The 19,969-nt window shown below is 39.0% G+C and overlaps 1 protein-coding gene across 2 annotated transcripts in view; it reads right to left on the reverse strand.

Moving 5' to 3' along the window:
- Positions 1-19,969, reverse strand: part of LOC121418303 (kinesin-like protein KIF26B) — a 40,404-nt gene continuing 20,435 nt past the window's right edge. Inside the window, exons 5-13 of one of the 2 annotated variants that reach the window (XM_041612089.1) lie at positions 19,446-19,643; positions 18,747-18,911; positions 17,739-17,976; positions 15,410-15,572; positions 9,920-13,706; positions 9,165-9,358; positions 7,042-7,200; positions 6,382-6,496; positions 1-4,186 (exon numbers count right to left, since the gene is read on the reverse strand). In XM_041612089.1, coding sequence (XP_041468023.1) covers positions 4,011-4,186; positions 6,382-6,496; positions 7,042-7,200; positions 9,165-9,358; positions 9,920-13,706; positions 15,410-15,572; positions 17,739-17,976; positions 18,747-18,911; positions 19,446-19,643 — 5,195 coding nt within the window. In that variant the 3' untranslated portion in view covers positions 1-4,010. The remainder of the gene's footprint in view (positions 4,187-6,381; positions 6,497-7,041; positions 7,201-9,164; positions 9,359-9,919; positions 13,707-15,409; positions 15,573-17,738; positions 17,977-18,746; positions 18,912-19,445; positions 19,644-19,969) is intronic. The other variant, XM_041612090.1, reaches the window with a different exon arrangement.

The raw sequence follows: 19,969 nt of genomic DNA on the forward strand, positions 1-19,969 counted from the left end.
GTGGAATTTAATAACCGACCACTGCCACACAAGTTTGTACACACAAAAGTTCCATCTTTCCGCCTTTTTGCATTTGCAAAAACGAACGTGATACACATTCTAATAAATCATATTGCAAATATAATCTAATCAAAACATATTAAAATGCCTACCTCGTATAATCATCATTCTCCTCTTGCCTCTTTGTGAACTTTTGTCATAGTAAAACATGAATTAAATTCTGCCTTGCCATAGACGATTACTGCACATAAAATTCTCTTCTGTCTTCATGATTTTATAACTATACAAGATTTAGGATTTCTCTTATTTCTTATTTCTACAAGATTGGTATTTACATTCTAATGTGCTAAAATATCTTGCATTTTCTTTTTCACTGGTAATAAATAAAGGGGTAGACTGACATTCATACGTACATACATTCAATATGTAAACAAATTTTTAAAAAACAGGGGGGGTTTCACAAAGAGTAAAGTGTGACTTAGAATCGTACTTAAAAATGATGACATAACGATATGTAACGCACATAATTATTGATAAATACGCAGTAGTGCGTGACCTCTGAACATGATTTGACCATACAGGAGCGCCTTGAGCACCTAGCAAGGTGGATACGTGCGCTATACAAATCCTATATTATTATTTATTGCGGTAATGCCTTTTTAAACCACACGCATCTGGGAATTTAAGCGCGACTCCAAGTCACACTTTGTTTTGTGAAACAGCCCCCTGGTACACAAATCATGCAGCAAGTGGCTGTCTATCCAAGACACTGTGGCTGTTTTTTGTCTTTTTTTCTTTTGAACTACTGTAATTCAAATCAAACTTTCAGCCAGCCTCGTGAGATGTAGGTACCGTAACGAGCAGCATAACATGTCACTCTATACCTTAACGACACACAAACCACACACACAAACATACACACACAAACTTCTGTCTTTCAGTGGAATAGTACTTAAACCTAGTAAACTGTTCGACATCATATATATTTTTTTCATTTTATCAATTACAGACTGATTAAACAGGGAACTCAAAATTTGGTGTGTACAAAAATCCTTTACATGACAAGATGAAAAAAATTTTGACCTTTTTTTTCATCATCTCCTTAATTATCATACGTTAGATGTGAAAGCATGAAAGACTTGCTGTACAGAATTTTTTAAATACATCTGTGAGACATTTCTAAATGTATATTCTATATTTCTATATACCTCTCCAAACCTAATCATCTCGAAAGTATCAGCAATTATCTCATAATTGATGTTCACTACACATAAAACCAAATAATCAGTCAATTTGTTCTGAAATAATGTTCTTTACACATATCAGATTTCATTAAATTAGCTTTTTCACCAATCCCCGCATTTGGGATTCCAAAGACATTAAATTGTATATATAATAAAGATCATTTCATCTTGTATTTGCTGATTCAACGATAGAAATTATATCCTTGTGTATAAATGCATAGAATGTGCCAAAAGAGAATAGAAAAATCTAGTCCAAGTTGCCTGAATATCTTTTTTTTCATCTGATTTATATACAAGACAATATTTCTATCTACAAAATAAATTCTCTCACTGCACTTGCAAGAGATATAGAAGGCAAGTCATGTGCATGCAATACTGGTCTCTAATAATTCTCAAACTAAAATTCATGGGACAGTCTTGGAAAAAAAAATGGTGAAACACTAGAATACTATTACATCCCATTGCTTACAAATTTGATATAACGTGCCATAAATGATTAAGAACACATTCATAGACAGAAAATTTAATGGTAAAGAAATCAACAGGAAATAATATCAATACATTCCTTGAAAATGACTTATGTTATGGTGATATTGTCATGGAAATGATAAATAGATGAAATATGTATAACTATGTACATTTCATAAATACAAATATAATTTGTATGAAAAGAACCAATGGCATTTCTGGACTGTACAAAAACAGGGGAAGGGGAAAAAATCAATTTTGACAAGCTTTGTTTCATATGGCTTACCATAAAAGCAGAGATGCCTATGGGTGCTACAACACATGTGGGGAGAGACGAAGGGCTGAATGATAGGCTATTAATAACTATTCAATACAATATATTCCATAAACAGGCCTATGATTTGTTTTATTTGTCTATAATGAGAAAAGTACAATCTAGCTATATATGCAACATGATGTAGAATTGCCATTCATTTGAAAAACAAAACAAAACAACCCACTTGTAATTAGTTTATACCAACAATGCTAGAAAACTTGCAAAGATTGTATAAAAAGACAGCACCATATTTCCATTATTGAAATGAAATGAAGTTGTCAACAAAAATAACCTTTTGTGACAGTGGCATACTTAGTTTGATTTAATACGACACTTGCACTTAATGTGAGAAATAACACAAATATATTGGAGATAAACATCCTTTATTCCTTTTGCCATTCTTTGAAAATCCAAAGGATTATGCCTTTTCCAGCAAACTAATACTAATTTTTCGAAAACCCTCTTGTAGTGTGATATTCTATAACTTAGTTTTTGGAGACTCGATAAAACAGATGGCGAGGCTGGTAAGACAAATACCTTGGAGATAGACAACCTTTTATCTATATGCCATTCTTTGAAAGTCCCAAACCAAGGGGGGGGGGGTTCCAAGCAAATACTTATCATTCTCAAGTTTTCTAATACCCAGACGTTCTAAGTCAGAATATAAAGTATTAGATACATAACGAAAGTTAAAGGCTCTTTGGGATTTTCTTCAATGCTCTCTATCCATGTTCCATTCGTGGATTTAATACCTTAACGCTTAGCATGCCGGATGAATTGCAGCTCAATGTGATTCATATGTATCATTTGGTGCAAACTGGCAATAGCAGCATGTGGAGAGTTAGCACGAGTCTTGGCCATGTCACGCTGCAGCTTCTGGTGAGAATCCAACTCATCATCTTTTCCCTTGCAATCCTTCATTTCCCACATTGACGAAACAATGGGATACCTGCTAAGTGGCCGTGAAATACCCCAAGCGAGAAAGCAGTAGAAGCCACAGTCATTAAGGTACCCTACACTTCTCTGGATTCATTTTAATTCTTTTATCTGGCTTAGCTTATAAATGAGTTCTAAGAAAAGAGGCATCAAACGAACATAACATTTTCCTCCCTCACACAAGAACTGGAATACTCATTAACCAAATTCATCTATTTTCTTTCTTTCTTTTAACCTTTCTTCAACTAATCAGGGTTGGTCCAAGTTCTCTTGACTTCTGGTAGCAAACCAAAGACAAAAGATTAATATGAAAATTCATCTTAATAAAAGCTTTCAGCAAATATGAGCTCCATGTCACAGCAGCAAATTTTTATCAAATTTGGTAGCTTCAGAAATGAAATATCGAAGCATTTGGTTTGCATCATCCAATCGTGATTGTGTCTTTGGAAGGACAGTCTTTGAAGGACAGTCATGGCATCACTCCTGCGCAGAAAACTGGAATGTTGTTCGTTATGGCAATCTGACACCCAAATCTGGCAACCCTTCTTGAAGAGCCTCTGTGCTATCTAAGTTGGACTGGGTTTGTGTCCCTTCGGTGAGCAGCACTCCAGGACAGAACTGGAAAATTGTTCGTTCCGGCAATCAGACATCCCTTCTTTAAGAGACTCTGTGCTGTCCAAGTTGGACTGGGTTTGTGTCTCTCCAGTTAGCAGTAATGAAGTATGTCTAAGAAAGTCAGTCGTTGCTTCACTCCTACGTTGAGCTGGAACGATGTTCATTCTGGCAATCTGACATCCCTTCTTTAAGAGCCTCTGAGCTATCTAATTTGGACTGGGTTTGTGTCTCTTTTGGTGAGCATCACTCACTCCTGGGCAGAACTGGAACATTGTTCATTCTGGCAATGTGACATCCCCATTTTAACAGCCCCCTTGTTGCCTAAGTTGGACTAGGTTCCTGTTTCTTCAGTGAACATAACTCCTGCGCTGAACCGGAACATTGTTCGCTATGGCCATCTGACGGCTCTTCTTTATGAGCCTCTGCGCTGTCTAAGTTGGACTGGGCTTGTGTCTCTTCGGTGAGCAACAGAGGAGGTTGAGGCACTTGATCATGGCCAGATGAGCTCGACAGTTGATCAATCGCTCTTCCAGGCGGGCTGTCTCTTCCTCCATGGGCGAAGGGGTGAGCTCCCCGAACTGGGACTCCACTTCTTCCAGAACGTGGACTGCGGAGATAAAAAAATACAGAGATATCTCATGTTACATCAACAGTTTGAGATGGTCGACATAAAACTGCTATTAGGAGAAATAACCATTTCATCCACACACACATAACTTCTGTTTTTCAGGAGGGGATTTTGAAAGTGGGGAGAGAACTTTACCAATAACTTGCAGAAATTATGACCAAACATAATGAGGTATTTTTAAAATTATTTTTTAAAGACTTTACTCATTTCTTCATTGGAAATATTAATTTAGGTGAGGGGAAAGAGAGGGGATGAGGTAGGGCTCTAATACTTTCCTCATGATCCAGAAATAGTTAAATAAATGGTATGAACAGGTAATTCAGTCTAGTACAAAATTCAGATCCATATTCACAAAGATAAAAGTAGGATTGATTATAGGATCGCAACATAAACCTCATGCAATACCAAAAAGAAGTTAAAGAGAAAAAGTGAGATATATAATGTGTGCAATATACAGGACACAGAAGTGCAATGACCCAAACAGGGCAAGTCAACCCTAACAACAGGTTGAAATGAATGAATACAAAACAAATAATAATCAGGCAAGCTAGGACTGAACATTCATCAAAATCGGATGTAGTATTAGAAAAATATGGCAGTGAAAATGCAAATCCTGATCAATATGCTAATATGGGAATTGGTGAGTACATACGCTCACTTTATTATCATTTTCTGTGTTAAATTGTATACCATAGGCCTATATTTCTATATGGGGGGAGGGGGTATGACTTGACTTTTAAATAAGTAACCAATGAACTGTACAGGATCAGAAACAAAAACAAAACTTAAATGAATGACCGTCTTTACTGGGTGAACTTGTGGTGTTTGTAAATGATAGGCACATCAAAATCATCAAAATTACTCAATAAAAAGATATGCCGTATATCACACAGTGACAAACAACTTCATGCTCAACATCGGAGGGAAAATTGTGATTAAAGGTGTTAGACATTATAAAGAAAGGGAGTAGAGAGTTAAGGTTAAAATGAGAGGAGATATAACAATAAACAGAGAAGAGTGAAGGATAAACAGGAAGAGTTAAAAAAACAGATAAATGCAAACGGAAGTATGAACACCCTCAATGAGTTAAAAAAGAAATAAGAGAAAAGGTTCTAAAAGTGTTCTAAATGGAAAATGAACGATAAACAAACTTAAAAAGGCGTTCTTGGAATGTACAAATAAAAATATAAATTCTCTAAAATAAGCAATCAATCTGTAGATTGACTAAAAAGAGGAATGGAAAAATAAAGAAAATACCGACACAAACACTTTGAGTACTTGAAATACTTAGCAATCAGTCATGGTAATCTAATCCAATTATAAAAATAAGGCAGCAGAACTAAGCCAGATTAACAGACCAAAGACTATGGATGAATACAGAGGAGGATGGCGAGAAGTGTATGTACAGGACCCCATTACATAAAGCCTAGCAATTGATCATAAGGTTGATTTCTACCATTGATTGCATTGACGGTTGTGAATAATCAGTCGTAAAAAAAATCATCCTTATGATCAATTGCTAGGTTTCGTGATACAGGGCCAGACTGGTTGATATCCTGGACATGATTAAGAATTACATGGGTTAGAAAGAAATGAAATGAACAAAACGGGAGGTTTCCAGTACAGGTAAATATAACTGCACCGATTCAACGGGGGAAATAGATCTGGTCTTTTCGAATGATTTGAAATAATAATAAAAAGGAGGCTCTCTATCTAGTACAATAAACTCAAATTCTACCACAGACCAACAACATTTGGGAAGGCATTCCATAGGCGGCGGAAGTGGGGGGGGATGGATGGGGGGACAACCCCCCACCCTAAATTTTTTGTTGATAACCCTTTTTTTATCCTGCATCCCCACCCCCTAAATTCAAGTGGACCCCCTAAAATTTTGGTTGACAACCTTTCTTTTTTCTTGTAATTTTTTTACCCGTGTCCATCCCCAAATTTAAGGTGGACCCCCACTAAATTTGTTGGCTTCCGCCGCCAATGAGGCTTTCTGTGAGACTATGAAATAGATCACAGCACACGTCGACAGTGTATAAATATATTTTATATATATATATTATATATACCATGGAATGGTGGTGTGTTGTGTGTGGACATAGAAGGTAATACTAGCTAGCTAGTGCAGACCATCTCACAATAGGCAACACTGATCGGTTGGTGCTTACGCTCAAAGGGGCACTGGCTCTGGCCCTCCTGGAGCTGGGCCTCGGCCAGGGCCAGTTGAGCCCGCAACTCGTGGTGACGGCTCAGGGATGAGGAGCCGCTTGCTTCCTCACAAGTCTGACCCATGCAAGGAATGCCATGAAGCGATTTAGAGAAAAGAGATATAACGCCTTACAATTTATGTCTAACTTTGGATGAATGGGGACAACCGATGGGATGATGAGTAAACAGAAAACTATTTCATGATGGTGATCAATTCTTCACCCGTCTAGTTCAAATAAAATTTTCTTTCTTTGTTTTGGTCATCATGCTTCCTCTCATTACAAAAATCTAAAATAAATGTCGACATTACTTTGTAAAAATAAAACAAGACCTAACAAAACGTATCACCTGTATTTAATACTTAGATTTAACAAGTACGAGTCATTTTCTCAGCATGTGCATTCCATAATTCTACTTCATAAAACAGGAAAATCTTTCACCCAGGATATACCAGTGGTATTATTCATAATGTTCAAAAGTCACAAGAGGCACAAGAGAAGAGACAGAAAGGGGCTGGAGAGAGAAAGAGAGAATACATAATAAAAAAATTGAGAGAATTGATTTGATTATAGTCATCTTTAACATGGGCGGGGAAGGTATTACTCAAACGCTGTTTATACCTCTGGCCTGCCTGCTCTCTCATATCTCTCTGGTTTGGGTGGAGCACCATTAGACCCAGTGCTAGCCAAGGTGTTAGTGTCACAGGCTTTTTTAGGTGATCTACTAGGTGATTTACTGGCTGATTTACTAGGTGATTTAGTGTTAATAACACCGGTATCCTGATGATGGTTTAGTGTTAGTAGATGAAAGATGATCGGGTTGATTGATCCAAGGACGCGTGGTTAGAAAAAGAAGAAACAAAATGAAATGAAGTGCAGTTTAGAAGGCTGCATGTTCAGCTGTTATAACACTTTCAGAATATTACTTTTCAACAAATTTACACACCCACATTACAATGAACTTATCCAAAGCATTGGACAATTACACATTGCCCCCCTACACTGGAGGGATAATGGGAGTATATTTTCCATTCCATGTGATGCGTTCACAACATCCTAGCTATCACAAGGACAGATGGAGTATGGCACTTAATTGTACACACCCACGTCACTTTCATTCCGGGTTTCGCAACAGACAACACCAATAATAGAGTGTATACTGATCACCCATGCCTGGTGTATATATAAAGGGGCTGCAAACACTTGGGTCAACAGCATTTCAATTGGTTGTTGAAACACTTTGCAAGCATCAGACACCATTGAATCACTATGCAGTTCAAATTTATGGCGATTGATACCACTTTCTCAAGCAGTCACGACCCTTTCCTCTTCAGAAATATTGGTAGGCCAGGAGACAACATCATTGAATGTATCAAGTATGGTTGACTTTACAATGTACTGTCAGTGCCTTTTATGCCTACATGCTCTGGTTAACTGACCGTGAGAATTTGGAATAAGCATCGTTAAGAGTCGACCTATATCTACCAATTTGGAATACGCTCTGTTTTTATTTGACGTACATCCACCGACTTGGCTAGGGATTGAGCTTCAGATTTGGCTAATGCTTGCAATAGTGTTCAAAGATTTAGGTATATTCCACCCATATTCAGAGGGGGGTTGTTTGAATGACCTTGGGAAAGAGTTCCACTCTAAGGCCTTGACAGGTTGACTACCCACTAGGGAAGTGGGAACATCAATCTAAAGGAAGAGAGAGAGAGAGAGATGAAGAAATAAAGATAGATGGATTCACACAACCACACCAGACGGAAGGAGAAAGTCATTACAGAAGGGGGCAATTCCATAAAATCATCAACCTTTTCGTACGTCCGACCCCTGGTTTTCTGAAGTGTTACTTCACTTCATAAACTGACTAATGGGGTGTTGCAAGAAACTTGCTATCGATTGCAAGTCTATTTTTGGTCCCTAAATCAATCATATGTCTTGTAGTTAATTGCAAATTAGTGATTGATTGCTAATCTGCTCCTTGAAACAAGAAGTTCAATCTGATTTGCTACAGCTTACATTGGTCTATCAGTTGTAAAATTGCAACAGAATATTTGCAATTGATCGCAAATATTTTCTTGATATACCGACTAAGTCATGGTCCTTTGAGAACATTACAGGCTGTCAAAAGAACAAGAAATCAAAGACAAAAATTTTCATGAAGGTCCCAAGTATGGGGGGTTGGACGTACATATTTCATGGAAATGCCCAAGGAGAAAGACTCTACAAATCGGTTGATACAACCATAGTAGTTTTCTATCACACATGCCAAATTTCCTAACGGTGGGTGGGATGGGGACGAGTAATTGATAGAGAGTCACTCCAGAGTATAGAAGGTAGAATTAAGTGAGTAGAAGCATCGCTATTTGGTGTCAATCTGGGTGAACTACAAGGAATCTGTATTCTAGAAGTAATGACCAATTTCTGAACGGGATAGTCAATGAATAGAATTCATTAGTAACCATTTCCCACATACTTTTGTAACGTGACTAAGAAGAGATAAAGTGCTGGAAAGATCAGTAACCCAACTCCAGAAGTGTGCATATATTATACAACAACAAATTTTGTTAACTTGGAAGAGTAATGTATTCAATATCCATAGAAAATGAACCACATCTATCTACACTACTGAATACAGTATAATGTTGAAGGAAGTCAAGACAAACACTCCCATCACCAAAAACTTATTTGCGCTGATGACATCACTGAAAAGTTCATTCACCCTAGAGGACTCCTCTTACCTTGATCGTCTCTGGTCTTTGTTGCTGGATACGATGAGGGTCATCAACCTCATAGACCTTGAGTTCCACACCTTCTTCGTTGGGTAAGATGGGTCGAGGGGGAAGGTCTTTCCAGCGACTTGACTTGCTGCTGCCTGTAGATGGGCCACAATCAGAAGCCGAGGATCGGGGAACGCTACGACTTCTCCTCGCACCTGCAAATTTTAAAATGGATGATATTCAGAGATTTTGAAGAGATTATGAACTACTTGTGTGTATCAATAAAATCTCACAGATGTTGTATAACCCAAGCATTTTTATAACAACTTTAAAGAAAAATAAATCTTTACATACTGTTTTCAACTGTAACTGTGCATGATCTACAAGTCTCATCGTTGGCTTCAATCTTGCTCACCATATTCCAATTTTTATGCTGTCTAGTTTAAATTACAATCGTTTGTCTATTGCTCTGCTATAATCACGTTTGATGTCTTTTATTTCCTTTTATTTCAATGTTTATTTTGTTCAAATCGGAAAGGAAGTATGAATTTGAATATCAAAGAAATGTCCAAGTGCATGGATGCCAGTCAATTGTACTCACTGGGCCTGAAAGGAAGCCAGAACATGCTGAAGCCTCATATGTGCTGTATGAAGCCCAAACAAGCCTGAAGTGGGAAGTTATCTGGGCTTGATAATCAGACAGAAGCATGGAGACTGGCCTTTTTGCAATTGTGAAATCATTGTTTTGGAGAAACTAAATAGGAAATGTATCTTACCTCCAAACTTCTTTCTTGGTAGTTTGCTGCCTTTCACCCTTCCACAGGATCCTTCACTCAGCGAGTCATGAGCAGAAGAACAGCTAGCTGTATTCTCACTATCCCTCAGCATACTCTCATAACCACTACTGGTTCCACTGGCGCCGTGCACCCTCCGGATGCCTTTGGTAGCAGGGACACTGTCACTGAAGGTGCTGCTGTTGTCGCTACCGTGTCCGCTGCTGGAACTCTTGGTCGTCCTTGGCTTTGTGACAGTGGAGTATGGTGAGAGAATAGCAGGTTTGGAGTTGGTGACGTTCTCACTGGAAGCTATACCGCTATCGTTGCTGCTGTCAGAGGAGTTTGTTAGTCGACTACCAGGTTGAAGTTGGGCTATGTTGTTGTTCGCATTGCGCATGTTAGGGGGTGGATCAGAAGTGCCATCGACCGATGTGACGGTCGTGACAGGAATCTTTGCTGAGGTTTGGTTTGTCCTGGAAAGTGATGGTGCTGACTTGCTAAGGGATTTCCGGACAGGGAGGGCACTTGATTTGGGGGTTTGACTGCGAGTGTTTGCCTGAGGTTTCTGGGGTATCCTACTTGTTTGTGCAGTCTTTTTGGAAGACGTAGGTGCACTCTTGTTTCCTGAATGGTTCTCTTCCCTGGATTTGGTTGGAGGCTTGCCAGTGCGGGAAGACGTTTTGGAAACTGCGGAGCCTTTGGATGGTGTCCCATGATGACTTGGTTGTGGTAATCTACTCACTGGACAGCTCTGAACAGTTAAATCACTACTCTTTGATACACTGCTGGCCTCTGATTGTAAACTCTCTTTCCTTGTTGCAAGTTTCTTAGTCCTAGCCTCGCTTACAGTTACTTTTGGAGGCTGATGCACCATGGCAATTGTCTCCTTAACCTCACCAGACAGCAGTGCATCATCATACTCTTGTGAGAAACATGGATTCATTTCTACCTCAAAGGGAGGTGCAGAGCAGGCACCAATTGCAGGAGGACGCTCCATGCTAGAAATATCACATCCTTTGCCTCCATCAAATACATGGTGATCCAAAGGGATAGGCTCGCTTTTCACATCTTCCGTAGCCGCACCGTCAGGCTTGCGGATATCAATGCCATACAACTTCTCCAGATCAGCTAAACAGTGGATCTTTGGCATGTCTTGTTTCACAGCCATCTGATGTTTAGCACTTTGGATTGCAGCACTTAGAACATGAGGAGAAGGTTGCTGGGAGAGTGAGACACTCCGGGCTTGGACTGAATGAACAGTGGCCTGATGCTGAGGACTATTATAGAAAGACGCTGGGCTTGAATTACTCAAGACTTCAGTCAGCAAACGAGTTGGAAGGGCTTGTCGTATTCCATTTGGAAGAATGGCATTGGTGTCTAGATGGGAGACCACTCTGTTTGAGCAGCCACTCTTTGGTACTCCACTACAGGACTGACCTTGTTTGCCTTTCTGCTCTGCCGATGAAGAGACTGGAATGTTCATTCTAAGCCACACAGGCGAGGTCTCGGAAGATGAAGGAGTGTATCCCGTTCTTCCTGTCTCTTGTGCCGTGTTTCCATTATGACTATTCTGATACCACTGTGGTCTGATGAAACCATTACTGTGCTTCATGCCATCCATGTGGAGATTCTGTAAGCTGTTAATGAGATTGATGGTATTGGGTGAGGTAGGTTCATTTTTAGAGTCCTCATCATTGCAGTCACCAATAAGGGTAATATCATCCTGATCTGCAAAGCTGGCTGGACGGGAGGCTGTACTGAAGGTGGCATCTGTGGCATCACTAATGCAGCTGAGTCTCCTCAATGGATGATCAAGATCATCAAGAGTCAAATGCTTTTCCCTCATTACTACCTGTTCATCATTATTGATCGTCATGTAAGTGACTACAGACGGCTCATCCTGCAAGAAGGATTCACCAAATGACAGATTGGGCACTTGAACTTCTGACATATCATCATCAATTGATAAATTTTCATTGCTCATATTCGATATGACATAGAGTTGCTTAATGGCCTCAATATCTCGTGAAGCCATCGACATAGATTCAAATGTGTCCTTTTCTGATTGACGCTCTGACCGCCGTGGACGATTTGACCCATCAGCGATCTCTGACTCATCATCTGAGTAGACATAGTTACCAAGTCCTAGTTTGTGTCTGTCGTCATGGCCTAACAACAGGAGAGGTTCATTAAGGCATGCATCCACACTAGCTCCGTTGAAACTAATAGAAAAGTTCTCAGAGTAAGAATCCAGAGACCTTCTTCCAAGTTCCTTTATGCAGCACATTGCTTCTGACCCCATAGGAAGGTCATCAATTGACATGTCAGTAACTGAAGTAACATCTTCTGTGTCCCTTGATACATAGCTCAAGGTGTCCTGCTCAGAGCATGCTAATGATGATATGTCATCTTCTGAAATCTCTGAGATTGGTTTGTCCAAAAGTTCAGACAGACCCTCTAAAGAATGAATGGTCCTCATCAAACATTCTGCATCAATACCAGCCTTCTTAAGAGCAGTAGGTGACAGGAGCCTCTCTACTCTTGGAGACAGCGCAGGGGGCAAAACATCTACTGCTGAAGGTGTCTCAACAACTGGGTTCTCTGCAAGATTGGCAGCCTGGGTGGTAAAATCAGCATCTGCATTTCTCAAAGCTGCTGTCAGTTCATCACCATCATCCTCCATATCTCCATTTGCTTTGATCCGACCTTCCTCACCTTTCTCCGAAGCTGCATCGTCTATTTCCAAGACAGGAGATAAATTGCCACGCCCATTTGGTACCAGGGGCATACCAGCTAATGCTGCTAGTGCTTCCTCATCAGGCTCATCTTCACTTGTGCTATTGTCCTTCAACTCCCCATCCGAGGCAGACTTTCCAGTTGGCCTGCAATTCAGCTCCTCTGCCATATCATCATCATCATCTTCCACTAACAGAAACGACCTTCCAACATTCCGCCTTTCTTGAGACATGTAGTTTTCAGCCTCTGTGTCAGAGCATGAGATGAAAGCTTTTGGTCTTGGTACTGTGATTGGCTTTGGTTTTGGAAGAGGTTTGGGTTTGTGTATGGCAGCGGGAGGTTTTAGATTGCTTGGGAAATTCTGCGGCCTGTCAGGCCCAGAGATTCCATTGACCTTCGGGTCATGTTTCAGTTTCTTTTCTGAAGAGTGTCCATTCACCTTAGTTTTCCCACTTGAGAAGCCATCTTTGGCTGATTTCTTCCTGTTTAACGAACTTGATTCCTTTGTGCTATCCGATCTCTTGGGTGGAACCGGAGGCGCTCTTTTGGATTCATCTGAACATGTTCTCTTGGGAGACGAGGACAGCTTTGGGATCAAGCTCTTTGATGGCAATTTGGAAGATCTAGCACCTTTGTCAAATAGAGATTTAGTAGTCCTTGATTCGGCATCACTGCCGCCAGTATCTGTGTCTCTTCCTGACATCTCATTTGTAGAATCGGCATTGGCCCATCGGAACTCATCAATGTCTTTATCGCTCGATGATCCACATTTACTATCATCCTCACTTGAACTCAATCCCTTGAGGATTGGAAGTGATGTTGGTGGTCCTTCATTGTCTGTTAATTCTCTATCACTTAAAGGACATCCATCCGGTCCTACATAGATGACAGTATCGCAGGATTGTTCACTGCTGGAGATGTACTCCGGGTCACTCTGGTTGACAGCATCTGTTACACAGACTCCGTTGTTCGCTGGAGGTGCGTACCGACGTCTTCTTATCCTACCCTCATCGCAGGAGCTCTCACCACCACTTGAACTAGTTCCAGAGTACTGCAAAAGTAAAAGGGGAAAACAGGCTTTAGGAACAAGAGAGAAAATAGGTTTTACAAACAAGAAGCTCACTCTAACATCACTGTAAAATCGGTCCTAACATGTAACAGTGTAAACTATGAAAACAAAGATATCTATGGCTGTAAAGAAGAAACATTTAAGGTAATCACAACAATGTCTAATCTCCAAAACTGTATAATTACATATCAAGATTTTATAATTGCATAATGCTTAAAAAAATTGTACATTTAAAACACTGATTCCAGTATGATAACTATGATATGTAAATGATTGTTTTTTGTTTGGTACAGATAATAAATGATGAATCAGAATGAACCGTCAGGAAGTCATTGACCTGCGTATACCATATGATTCATAGGTTTGACAAGTCAGATAAGCTCCAACATACAGAAAATGGAAGAGATTGGTGAAAAATATGGACGAGGAAATAAAAAAAAGAGGAAGTTTAAGAAACCTTGAGGGCAACAATCAATCAAAAGCCTCTCATCATAATGGAATCATAGTTATCCTACCGAAGATAAATAATAAAGATTCATAAATATGGCCATGAAATGAAGCCCCCACATGTTGTTTATGAAGGGTACTCAGGCACACGGGTGATGACTCCACCAGATGCGTTGGATAAAACCCCCCAAGGCCACGAGGCTTTGGTCGCAGAGTGTAGGGGTGGATGCAATAGTGTCTGGTCATATCCATCATTGGCAAAACAAGCATGCTTTGTCTTGTAGCCTTACACGCATGCTAATGAATAGACAAGGTGTCAGGGGAGACGGTTACTAATCCCGATGCCCCAAGGGCTCATTCTCAGTCATCCTAACACCCATTTAAACACAGTGTCACACACTTTACTAAATGCATCGACAGAGAGGATTTGGTAGGACGGAAAGAAACTGAAAATATTTCAGGTAATGCAGATTTTCGCAGTGATTTTTTTTTTAACAGCTACACAGACATCACATGACTTTGCAGACAAAATAGAGTAGGTGATTAGTAATTCAAATGCACTTATCTCTTAGTTTCGTAAGCTGTGTTTGTACTTGCAAATGAAATGAATTAATCAAGACGATGATCGCAAGCTTCTAAATGGTCACGAAGATGACCACATACATGTCAATAGGTTCCATGGCATTTGCTCTTGCCACATTTGCTCTGCTGTAAATTCCACACACTAATCTATAAAATGACTTCAGCCATAGATTTAACACTAAACCTTAGCCGAACCTAACCATAAACCTAAAGGCCTGGTCACACCACCTGAGCATTGTTGGAGCGGTCGTGGAGCGGTAGGGAGAGGGGGTCGAATTTCGCTCACAGAATTGGGGAAAAAATCAACCAAAAAAAAAAAAAAAACAATCGAAATCGAAAATGGTGAATGGTAGCAAGCGGTGATGATTTTTTATCTCCGCTCCATGACCGCTCCAACAACGCTCGGGCGGTGTGACCAGGCCTTAACATAAAACCCTAATGCAACCCTAAACCTAACCTACACGTTAGACAAAATTAAGCCCAAAGCAATTGTTGCAGGAGAAAATGTTGTGTCACCTGTCTAGCATCTCAGGAGACACAAAAGCTTTGAAACACGTCTAAGTGCGATACATTACGTAGGAAACAACATGTACACATCGAGAACATTAAAAAGGTCTATTCTAATTTATTTTTTTCAATTCATTTCCACAGCTCACCTTTGATTTCTTCTTCCTCATACGGTGGATCCTGGATGCATTTTGAATGGTACCTAGCGTCTCTGCATAGTTGTTAATGGCGGCGGAAGCGTGTGCAATCATCACCGTCCTGCACGACAGACTTCCCATGGCCTCTCGTAACAGCCTTGTTAGCATGCTATCCCTGAACAGAACAAATCAAATACAAACAACTTGACGGTTAAAGACCACTCTCTCAGACTTTAAGTGAATTTTAAAGGCATTGTGTTCGAAATCAGTACTCTTCTTTATCACACTCGCAATCATAAATGAAACAAGAAGAAGTTCTTATGACATGGGGGAGCATTTCATGAAGAGTTTTATCAGCGACATTCACTATCTAAGTTGCTCTTAGCCAATCAAATGAAAGGATTTCAGTAGCTTATAACAATGCTCAGTGAAAATTACTGATATTTTATATCATGAAATGCTCCCCATGACTATGTATACCTTTTAAAAAGTATTTTCAGTTTCACTTGGAGATGATCCTTCAGGACGAGTATATATAAAACTACAACCTTTTTTTCTTTTCCTTACTCTGATTGGTTTCTTACAAGCATATTTCAAAATCAATGATTCATTTTTTACAGGTCATCATCATTTTTTAATTGTATGGATGTATATAATATAAATGATCTTTGCAACATTTCCAAGAAAACTGATTTTGAATGGCATGTGAGTTATGCAATCATTGTACATGTAGTACCGTTCATGGTAAAAATGAACAGAATTTTGTGAAACATGGTCTTGCTTTATTAATAAAACATTAGACCAAAGACGAACAAATGCTTTTAATATAGGTATTCCTAGACTCACACAATTATGTATCAAGTATGTTCTAAACATAGAAATGTCAAGGTGGAAAAGTAATTCATTGACGATTCTGCTCCTTTTTTAAAACCTTAGCTCTATAACCAAAAAAAGTGTATTATGTCAAGAACAATCAAACAAAATCCATTTTATTCTTGAACTAAACATTTTACAGGAGGTTGCTAACCCCAAGTACTCAACAGCAAAAAATTAATGACTCTCGCACAACATTCTTTCATATAATTGACATAGCAGATTACAACAAGCACGTCGGGGGAACCCATCGCACCCAATTATGAATTCTATTCAATAACAGGTCATTGATATGTCATTACACTTCACACATTTCAAATGACTTCAAATTTAAGTCACATAGACTGAAATAACCGCATATTTTATTCATTGTAAGTAAAGGTTCTTAGAAATAATGAGATCATCACATGTGATTAAAAAATAAGGGGCGGCAAACATCAAAGAAAAATCGATGTGGTTATGTGATAAATAGTGCTCTCAAATTTACATTCAGCAAATGGGCAATCATTATGCATATAGACACTCAACAAATCCGTAGCAGCACCAAATATGAAGTGAGATATTTGAAGTACAGTTTTACAGTATGCAATCCATTTTTATTTTCATGAATCTGTTTAAATCTTAGAATCTTTCCAATCAAATTCAATACTAAGAAGAAAAGACACAATGTCAAGTTTAACATAATTTCAACAGCGGGTTCTTTTTTTTTTAAAGACACTCAATAAATGTTCCTTAGCAGCAAAAAATATAAAGTGGGATATTGAAAGTACAATTTTACGGAATGCATTAATTTCATGAATTCTTAAAATCTTAGATTCTGCATGTTACATTCTCTACAAATAAACCACACGATTTCAAACCTAATGTAATTTCAACAGCGGGTCCTTTTTATCAACTATGTGTATCATGTGATTCAGTGGATTTTCCCAAATTACATTGATGTGGGTCACGTCGAGACAGAAAATAGACAGCTTTGATATCATAAAAGTAGGCCAGAGATCTTATATTCTTCATAAAAAGCCAATTGGTTTAAAGCACGTGCCTGGAGGCGAGGATTAACATTTATTACATTCAAGTATTTCTTAATTGCTAATAAAACTCTTCCTCCTACTACCCCACGGAACCATGTGAAATCCAATTGGGCATGGTCTGTGGAGATTTGGATTTTAATTTATACAAATAGGTCTTGACCTATATAATGATAGAGAACGTTTGGGAAATTTATTGAAAGAAAAAAGAGAGAAATAGCAAAGAAAAGTCAAAGAAATGCATAAGTAAGCACACTCAATACACTCCAGTCAAACCTGCTTTAGAAATGAACTTCATAGAAGGACCATTTTCGTTTCCCTTGACCGTTGGGCTATGTACTAATAGTCCCGTGTATAAAGAACAGGCTTGATTGCATGTAGAATCTGAAATGACATATATCCCATATCAAGATTTAGTATAATTCTTGGGACATGCTTACCTATTGGGTATATGCTTCTGCCCGTTCAAGACTGCTAATATGACGTTACCGAGGGCCGAGAATGACAGTGCAGCACCGTTAGCCGCTCTACCCCCTCCCCGATCGCCGCTCCCAAGGTCTATAAGATGAAGACGACTCCGCCCACCAATCACTCCACCCTTGCCGGACTTGTCAATGCGATACTGGTAGACGTGAAGCGTGAAGAGCATATGAGAGTATCTTCCGTCATGTGCCTCCTCTGAAAAAAGAAGGATTTCATCATTAATAACATTTAAGCAAGTTTTTTCGATATGGTCCATTCTAATTCATTTCAAGCAATAAATATGAAATGTCTCATTTTCAATAGGGTAATTCATAACAAGAGTGGATTGTCTACAAAGATTTCCCAACAATTTCTGTGATTCTCATAGGTTTTGTGCAAGCATCACTTAGTCTTAGCAGACTTTGTACAAAGATCGCTAGGTGCGTTTTTCTTATAAAAGCTGTTAGTAAAGTTATAAGTGAATTAATGAACAACGGATGTTCCTATGTTGTGGTAGATGTATGCACCGAAACATAATTGGTATTGATTAAGCTCCTAAAGAAGAATCACTAGTCGTTTGTAGACCTGGTGGGTGTTTCATGAAGCTGTTCGTAAGTTGAGAGCGATTGAAGAACGACTGGTAATCTTTTCTTATGCGCTAAATAATCACTAATGAACACAATGGTGAACTGTCATTTACCACAAGACAGGATCACCAGTCATTCATAAAGTCGCTCTTAACTTACGGACAGCTTAATGAAACGGCCCCCAGCTCGTAAGTCATGAACAACTTTATGAAACACTCACCAGGTTCCAGAATGCAAAGACCAAAGCAATCTTGTTTGCTTGACCATCTCTCTCCAATTTATGAACCGTCAACAATACAAATTTGCTATGAAATCAGTTTGGAAAGTTTTCATATCATCTGACAACAAAAAAAAGCTCTGAAGTAAAGAAGCAAGAATAGATAGTCTTTGAGAACTCACCATTCTTTCCTTTAGTAAGTCTAGTAGCGATGGCAGCATCGAGGTAGAACGCTGCCTTCTCTGCAGTGGGTGCCCTGAGCTCGTTCTGATTCAGGAGCTGCACCCCACAGATGGGATCCTCCTGGAGATAGAGAGCCGGTGATGTGCCGCACCCATTATTACTCCCTAACAACAAAACAAACAAGGATGATAACGAATGAGTGATGTGATTATTTATGGATATTAATTAGATTTCTCAATAATAAATCACAAAAATCAGCGTGCATTCTGCATTCGCCATGAGGCTTGTGATATGTGGGTGAATCTGAAAGGGAATCACAAATTCAGTTTGGGAAATTATTATTAGACCAATATTCTACTCATCTCTCAAACAGTATGATCTAATAATCATTTCCAAAGCTGTATAATATGGTGATATCTTATTTCCTGTATTCAGTTTATCTAAAATCTGAATAATTCTTCATTTGCCTTATGAAAATGACAACAATGTTATTGATAATGATAACTCAACATCCACGAGCATAAATATTCCCTCGGAGAGGACCTTAAGCAGCCAATCCTCTGGTTGCTTACTTAACAGGTATTCATGTTTTCATATAGTAGGGTAACATATAAAATACCTACTAACAACAATCTTAACCATTCTTCATTTGCTTAATAGAGATAAGAATGACAACGACGACGATGATGCTAACTAACCATTTGCTTGTTCAATAAGAAGATCTCTGAGATTCTCTTGCTTCCCATACACCTCCACAGCGGAGACACGAACTGAGAACCTTGTGCTTGTCTTTTCTTTCTTTTCGTTGATTAGTTTGAAGAGCCACGCTATGGCACAAGGAATGACACCTATTCCTTGGACAGATTCATCCGAACCAATCATGGTATATGTCTTGCCTGATTGGAGAAAAATAAAGAGATAAAACCAAAGTGGTGTCAAAGGAAATGGTCCAAGTGTAACATAGACTGAAAAATTGGGATTAGAATTGTGCTGATCGTCGTGATGGTGGTAGGAAGGCATATGATGATGAAGATGATAGTGATGATGATGATATTGATAGTGATGATGATGATAGTGATGATGATGATGATAGTGATGATGACGATACGGTGATGATTAGAGATAGACGACTTGCTGTTTTTAAACTTGTTCAAAATATGTAAAAGGGTAATAAAATCAAGGAAGAGATATTAATTTTATAGTAGTTCCTCTACAAGAAGGC

Source organism: Lytechinus variegatus, chromosome 7, assembly GCF_018143015.1.
Source record: "Lytechinus variegatus isolate NC3 chromosome 7, Lvar_3.0, whole genome shotgun sequence".
In the NCBI taxonomy this organism is placed as follows: Eukaryota; Metazoa; Echinodermata; class Echinoidea; order Temnopleuroida; family Toxopneustidae; genus Lytechinus; species Lytechinus variegatus.